Below are 8607 nucleotides of genomic sequence, written 5' to 3'. Positions count from 1 at the left end.
TTACAACGACCAGGACCCACCCTCGCCGGGTTCCCACCCTCTAACACTGCCAATCGTGTCAGTATGGACGGTCGGCCAAGCCGGAGGCAACGCAGCCGGATTCTATCCCACTCTCTCTGTGGTGGTAGACAGACGCTTAGTCCGCTGCGCTACCCGGCCGCCTAGTAACGTTACTTTTAATTTCACACCGATTTTAAGCGATCCCACCAGATCACATTATTCAGATGAAGTGATCCCACCAGATTAATGTTCAGATGAAGTGATCCCACCAGATTAATGTTCAGATGAAGTGATCTCACAGCGATTGTGACGATACGGTCCTCCACTAGTGTCCTGTTGATCAGATATTCTATCCCAGCGGTATGTCCTTCGTACAGTGGAATAGATTGTTATGTTCATACTGTGACCTGTGTGCTCGCTGGGTGACTTTGTGCTGGTTGTGATGCTGTGATGTAAACAAAACACCAAGAGAAATATACAAAGTACAGACAGAGAGAAAAACAGACAGACAGACAGACACAGACAGACAGACAGACAGGCAGACAGGCAAACAGACAGACAGACAGACAGACAGGCAGACAGACAGGAAGCTGCCTCAGCTGTCTGCTTCTCCTTCATCCTCTTCCTGTTTGATGACAGGAGTTCCTGTTAAAACACACAGACCACCAGAGTAGATTAAACACACGGTCTCTCTCTCTCTCTCTCTCTCTCTCTCTCTCTCTCTCTGATTCTCTCTCTCTCTGATTCTCTCTCTCCCTCTGTATATCTGTTTATCTGATTCTCTCTCTGATTCTCTCTTTCGCTCTGATTCTCTCTCTCCCTCTGTATATCTGTTTATCTGATTCTCTCTCTGATTCTCTCTCTCTCTCTGATTCTCTCCCTCCCTCTGTATATCTGTTTCTCTGATTCTCTCTCTCTCCCCCTCTCTCTCCCCATCTATCCCCCCCCTCTCTCTCTGTTCTCCCTCTGTCTCTCTGTGTCTCTGTTCTCCCTCTCTCTCTGTGTCTCTGTTCTCTCTATGTGTCTCTGTTCTCTCTCTGTGTCTCTGTTCTCTCTCTGTGTCTCTGTTCTCTCTCTGTGTCTCTGTTCTCTCTCTGTGTCTTTGTTCTCCCTCTCCCTCTCTCTGTTCTCCCTCTCCCTCTCTCTGTTCTCCCTCTCCCTCTCTCTGTTCTCCCCTCCCCCCCCACCCCCCCCCCTCCACTCTCCTCCTCTCTCTCTCTCTCTCTCTCTCTCTCTCTCTCTCTCTCTCTCTCTCTCTCTCTCTCTCTCTCTCTCTCTCTCTCTCTCTCTCTCTCTCTCTCTCTCTCTCTCTCTCTCTCTGTTCTCTCTCTCTGTCTCTCTCTCTCTCTCTCTCTCTCTCTCTCTCTCTCTCTCACCATCCAGTTTCTTTAGTTTAGGGAGTCTTCTGGAAGCTTCATCCATCCAGGTTCCCTCCGCTGAGCACTTCTCCTCCAGAGGGTTCCCCACGAACACCAGGTCGGCCAGACAGGGCAGGTCCAGCTTCACAAACTCCCCTGGAGTAGAACCATCATGCATCATTGAATATATAATAATATATAATAACTACCACTAACCCTTTCACTGCCACACGACAGCCGGTTAACCCTTTCACTGTGACAATACAGAAGGTTAGCCCTTTACTATCACACAACCGACGGCGGTGCTCCATCATTAGCATCATTAGCTCCGCTGATGGAGCATCACCATCGGTTGTGTGATAGTAAAGGGTTAACCTTCTGCCGTGTGGCAGTGAAAGGGTTAACCAGGGTTCCCACGGACATTGCAAAATTAAATTCAAGGACTTTCACATACTTTTCCAAGCACTCTTTTTCATTTGAAAAGGTTACAATTCACTTTTAAATGCAGTTTTTTTTATTGGAAAAAAATCTGATCCAATATTTATGGCTTAAAACCAATTTCCGACAATTAGTTACACTTTAGATTTAAAAGAAATTATTTCTTGATTCAGAACAATTTGATCATGGATGAACAAAACTTTCAATGCGAATGGTTGATTTGAATTTCAAGGACATTTTATGCACCTTGTTAAAAAAAATCCGTTTTCAAGGAATTCCAGGCCTTGAATTGTTTTTGTCAAAAATCAAGCACTTTAAGCACTTCAAGGATCTTGTGTGTGAACCCTGACTAACCCTAAACCACAAACATCCCATCCAGCAGGCGAGGCAAGGCAGCTAGCTTGAGAAATTATGTTAATCGCCACGGTGGCGATTTAAAACGTGCAACGTACTGGATGTAGTGTTTGTTATACTGCAACAGAATTAATTGGCCTCTAAATGTGTAAATAATATGTCATGTACTACAAACTATGGATGAAAATCAGCCAAGTGGCCACAGTCATATCTGCTCAGCAACCAGAACTACAAACAAAAGAACACAATAGAAGAGAATAGAGTACAACGAAATAGAGTAGAACACAATAGAATACAGAAGACACGAGAATAGAAGAGATCAAAGGTTTGTTATTACTAACAACAATATTATATATTATAACAGAATAGTAGGGGTGTAACGATGCGACCTCACAACGATTAATTTCGATTACGATTATTCAGGCAACGATTCAATGCATCATGAAATCTCTTCATTTGACCACGATTCGATTCGATTCATTTTCGATTCATTTTCAATCAGTTAATTCCCCCAAAAAATGTTGAATACAGATGTGGGAACTGATTCACTCAGCATGAATGGACTATAGGTCAATAAAAACAATAGACACACAAAAAAAACATTAAAAAAAAGAAAAAAATCTTTTTTTTTCGGTTAATTTAGATTATAATCGATTTTCAAATCGATGCAGTTGAATCGTCACATTAGAATCGATGCATTTCGATTAATCGATGCAATGTTGACAGTATAATGTAATATTGTATATTGACAGTAGAATGTAATATGTTGACAGACTCGCAGCAGGTGAGTGTGGACAGGGAGGTGTCCATCTTCTCGATGGGAGGTATCTGTCCGTAGAGCTTCACTGCTAAGGCCTCGCCTGCCTTCTCTCCTGACGTAAAGGGTTAACCTTCTGCCGTGTGGCAGTGAAAGGGTTAACCAGGGTTCCCACGGACATTGCAAAATTAAATTCACGGACTTTCACATACTTTTCCAAGCACTCTTTTTCATTTGAAAAGGTTACAATTCACTTTTAAATGCAGTTTTTTTTATTGGAAAAAAATCTGATCCAATATTTATGGCTTAAAACCAATTTCCGACAATTAGTTACACTTTAGATTTAAAAGAAATTATTTCTTGATTCAGAACAATTTGATCATGGATGAACAAAACTTTCAATGCGAATGGTTGATTTGAATTTCAAGGACATTTTATGCACCTTGTTAAAAAAAATCCGTTTTCAAGGAATTCCAGGCCTTGAATTGTTTTTGTCAAAAATCAAGCACTTTAAGCACTTCAAGGATCTTGTGTGTGAACCCTGACTAACCCTAAACCACAAACATCCCATCCAGCAGGCGAGGCAAGGCAGCTAGCTTGAGAAATTATGTTAATCGCCACGGTGGCGATTTAAAACGTGCAACGTACTGGATGTAGTGTTTGTTATACTGCAACAGAATTAATTGGCCTCTAAATGTGTAAATAATATGTCATGTACTACAAACTATGGATGAAAATCAGCCAAGTGGCCACAGTCATATCTGCTCAGCAACCAGAACTACAAACAAAAGAACACAATAGAAGAGAATAGAGTACAACGAAATAGAGTAGAACACAATAGAATACAGAAGACACGAGAATAGAAGAGATCAAAGGTTTGTTATTACTAACAACAATATTATATATTATAACAGAATAGTAGGGGTGTAACGATGCGACCTCACAACGATTAATTTCTATTACGATTATTCAGGCAACGATTCAATGCATCATGAAATCTCTTCATTTGACCACGATTCGATTCGATTCATTTTCGATTCATTTTCAATCAGTTAATTCCCCCAAAAAATGTTGAATACAGATGTGGGAACTGATTCACTCAGCATGAATGGACTATAGGTCAATAAAAACAATAGACACACAAAAAAAACATTAAAAAAAAGAAAAAAATCTTTTTTTTCCGGTTAATTTAGATTATAATCGATTTTCAAATCGATGCAGTTGAATCGTCACATTAGAATCGATGCATTTCGATTAATCGATGCATCGTTACACCCCTAGAGAATAGAATAGAATAGAATAGAATAGAGATCATATAATAATAATAATCTCACCCCATTCCTTCACCAGGTTGTTGGACATGTAGAGAACTTTAAGTTTCGTCATCACATGGATTCCCTTTAACTTCTCAATCAGATTATAAGAGATCCACAGCTCCTCTAGTGTGTCTCCTACAGCCTCCTGTACACACACACACACACACACACACACACACACACACACACACACACACACACACACACACACACACACACACACACACACACACACACACACACACACACACACACACACACACACACACACACACACACACACACACACACACACACACACACACACACACACACACACACACACACACACACACACACACACACACACACACACACACGCACACACACACACGTTTTAATACTTTATTTTGGTACCACAAATTATATTACATAAACAGGGAATCAAATGTATCGGGGCCAAGCAGCACTGAACACTTAAGGGAACACATAGCACCTCCTTCTCCACGCGGCTAAGCTGCCAATAATAGCTGAGACAGAGCAATATTTGGCAATTTGTTTGGCTTTTCTTTTAGACATTGCAGCAATTCTCAGACCGGTCATGGTGCATTTATATACATGGCCAAGACTTCCGAACACAAGTACACTATATCTACACCTAACCCAAGGTCAGCCATCACACTGAGCAGTGGTTGGTATTTGATATACTTGTCCCGGAAGGCCTGGTCCATGTACAGATCAAAGGTACAGCCTACTTCTATGACCAGCACCTCCCTGTGGCTGGTGTCAACAAAAACAACGTCCGGTGTATTTGGTATGTTAGCAAAGACATCGTTGGTAAGACCAAACCACTCTGGTTTCACTCTGGCATGTTTGTACATTGCTGCACTAGATGGTGATATGTTCCGTACCACATCACACACACACACACACACACACACACACACACACACACAAACACAAACACGTAACATGAGAAACTCACCATTCAGATTATTGATAGTAGTAGTAGTAGTAATATAATTAGTAGTAGTAGTAGTAGTAGTAGTAGTAGTAGTAGTAGTAGTAGTAGTAGTAGTAGTAGTAGTAGTAGTAGTAGTAGTAGTAGTAGTAGTAGTAGTAGTAGTAAGTAGTAGTAGTAGTAGTAGTAGTAGTAGTAGTAGTAGTAGTAGTAGTAGTAGTAGCAATATTTATATATAACTCACCAGTCCATTAAGAGTCTTGATGTTGTTTCGTCCCAGTGACAATATCCTCAGGTTCTCTGTTGGAACAAACAATAAATCACTCACCTGGACCCGACTACTGTAACCAACACTAACCCTGCTGTAACCAACACTAACCCTGCTGTAACCAACACTAACCCTGCTGTAACCAACACTAACCCTACTGTAACCAACACTAACCCTGCTGTAACCAACACTAACCCTAGTCCCCTCAGTACCAAGGTCAATGCTCCTAACCCCCTGTCCCAACCAGACACTCACCTAACCCCCAACCAGACACTCACCTAACCCCCAACCAGACACTCACCTAACCCCCAACCAGACACTCACCTAACCCCCAACCAGACACTCACCTAACCCCCAACCAGACACTCACCTAACCCACAACCAGACACTCACCTAACCCCCAACCAGACACTCACCTAACCCCCAACCAGACACTCACCTAACCCCCAACCAGACACTCACCTAACCCCCAACCAGACACTCACCTAACAGCCCTGAGCCAAGTGATGGAGGAGGTGGGATTGGGAGCAGGCCAGGCTGTGTGTAGTACTGTGTGTAGTACTGTGTGTAGTACTGTGTGTAGTACTGTGTGTAGTACTGTGTGTAGTACTGTGTGTAGTACTGTGTGTAGTACTGTGTGTAGTACTGTGTGTAGTACCGTGTGTCATACTCACTCAGACCATTGAGGTTGGTTATCTTCTCAATGCAGTTAGTAGACAGGGACAGTCTCCTGTAGACGGGACAGAGCAGACACACACCAAGGCTGCTTAGACACATATACCAGAACGTATATATCATACTGTATATATTATACTGTATATATCATGCTGTATATATTATACTGTATATATCATACTGTAAATACCATACTGCACCACACTTTATGGCCAATAAAGGATGCTGGTATTGTATATTAACTAGGGATGTTCGATATTGGCTTTTTTTTTTACCAATATACCGATATTGTCCAACTCTTCATTTCCGATACCGATATCAACCGATACCGATATATGCGGGGTTTCCCCCCCAAAAAACTGAATCATTTCAGGTAATTAACATTACATATCTCTTGTCGTGGAATTAACACAACATTATGCATACTTTTGACAATAAATTAAATAAGAATTTGTTCTTACTTGCTTGCCTGGGTAAATAAAGGTAAAATAAATGTAAAAAAAATCAAATAATTTTTTTTTTGAAAACCGATACAGATATTTTCCGATATTACATTTGAATGCCAATATCGGTAGGCCGATAATATCGGACATCCCTAATATTAACAGTATAATGTAATATTGTATATCAACAGTATAATGTAATATTGTATATTAACAGTATAATGTAATATTGTATATTAACAGTATAATGTAATATTGTATGTCAACAGTATAATGTAATATTGTATATTAACAGTATAATGTAATATTGTATGTTGACAGTATAATGTAATATTGTATGTTGACAGTATAATGTAATATTGTATATTGACAGTAGAATGTAATATGTTGACAGACTCGCAGCAGGTGAGTGTGGACAGGGAGGTGTCCATCTTCTCGATGGGAGGTATCTGTCCGTAGAGCTTCACTGCTAAGGCCTCGCCTGCCTTCTCTCCTGACGTCTCCTCCTACACACACACACACACACGCACACACACACATATACACAGACACACACATACATATGCACAGACATATACACACACACAAGCGCACACACACACACACACATACATATACACACAAATACATACACACAAACACATTATCTCTCTCACACACACACACGCACATACACATTCGCTCTCTCACACACACACACACACACACACACACACACACACACACACACACACACACACACACACACACACACACACACACACACACACACACACACACAGACAGACAGACAGACAGACATATACACACAGACATATACACACACGCACACACACACACACACACACACACACACACACACACACACACACACACACACACACACATACAGTACAACACCATGCATAATAGATTGACAATAATATTACAGGAGGTCTAAATATTGTAACTAGCTATAATACAAATAAACTAATTATATATACTGGGCAGGAATGCGTCTATGGGATTAGATATATCATTAGCCCCTTTCGTGACTGTGATGCACAGAGTGAATACACAGTCCCTTGTCCAACCATGTAACATTCCTACAATTAAGTCTGTCTCGCTTGTCTCTATCAAAACGCTTCTCGTACAAGTATCGCAGAGACATTTCAAAGGTACTCACAGTTGCACGAGGGTTTCGGACAGACAAACGCCAGGGTTTGAAAGCTCGGCGTTGCTAATAAACATTTTAAATATTTTTTGTATAAACTGGTCAACACAGCTTTATTTACGGCGTTGGGTGCCTGATGCTGTGATCACAGCGCAGGCGCATCAGGCAGCTAAAGCCGGTTTGAGCAGTGTTGACCAGTTTATAAAAAAAATATTTAAAATGTTTATTAGCAACGCCGAGCTTTCAAACCCTAGCGTTTGTCTGTCCGAAACCCTCGTGCAACTGTGAGTACCTTTGAAATGTCTCTGCGATACTTGTACGAGAAGCGTTTTGATAGAGACAAGCGAGACAGACTTAATTGTAGGAATGTTACATGGTTGGACAAGGGACTGTGTATTCACTCTGTGCATCACAGTCACAAAAGGGGCTAATATATCATATGATTATTACAAGACATAATACACATTTATAACATATAATGTACAACATAAAATGATTTACAATATAAATGTATATCTGTATAATTGAAATGTATTTATAATTTAGGCTCCGTCTGTAATTCTGTCTCAGCTTCTCACCCATTTGGTCAGCGCATCTTTGATGGTTGTCGGTTTATTAGCCTGGAGACACAACATGTTTGATTGATTGATTGAAAACTTTATTAACAGATTGCAGAATGGGTACAATACAGTACGGCTCAATACACACAATTGTTAAGGGGATGCAGACCAGAGAAAGACTTTCGTCTTGTTTACATCAGGGTCCCCCATTTTCAATTCATCGTAACAGATATATGACATACATGACATACAGATACAGTACTGCTACATCTATACATTTATGACATACACGACATACAGATACACAGTACTGTTTATGAGACAGAGTTTCTAAACGAGAATATA

General features: G+C 40.7%; 1 protein-coding gene across 1 annotated transcript; it reads right to left on the bottom strand.

The window, feature by feature from the left end:
• Positions 1–312: 312 nt before the first annotated feature.
• On the bottom strand, positions 313–8311 carry dnal1 (dynein, axonemal, light chain 1). The gene is made up of 7 exons (XM_084338213.1): positions 8281–8311; positions 6946–7055; positions 6106–6161; positions 5408–5463; positions 4242–4368; positions 1377–1514; positions 313–645 (listed from the first exon to the last, which is right to left on the bottom strand). Exons 2-7 carry the CDS (start codon positions 6978–6980, stop codon positions 596–598), a joined length of 462 nt encoding a protein of 153 aa, XP_084194339.1. The 5' UTR covers positions 6981–7055; positions 8281–8311; the 3' UTR covers positions 313–595.
• Between the last annotated feature and the right edge of the window lie 296 nt (positions 8312–8607).

This window comes from Notolepis coatsorum (assembly GCF_963971535.1).
Source record: "Notolepis coatsorum genome assembly, chromosome: 2".
Classification (NCBI taxonomy): Eukaryota; Metazoa; Chordata; class Actinopteri; order Aulopiformes; family Paralepididae; genus Notolepis; species Notolepis coatsorum.
The sequence above is the reverse complement of the archived record's forward strand: the minus strand, read 5'-3'. Positions and strand labels throughout refer to the sequence as shown.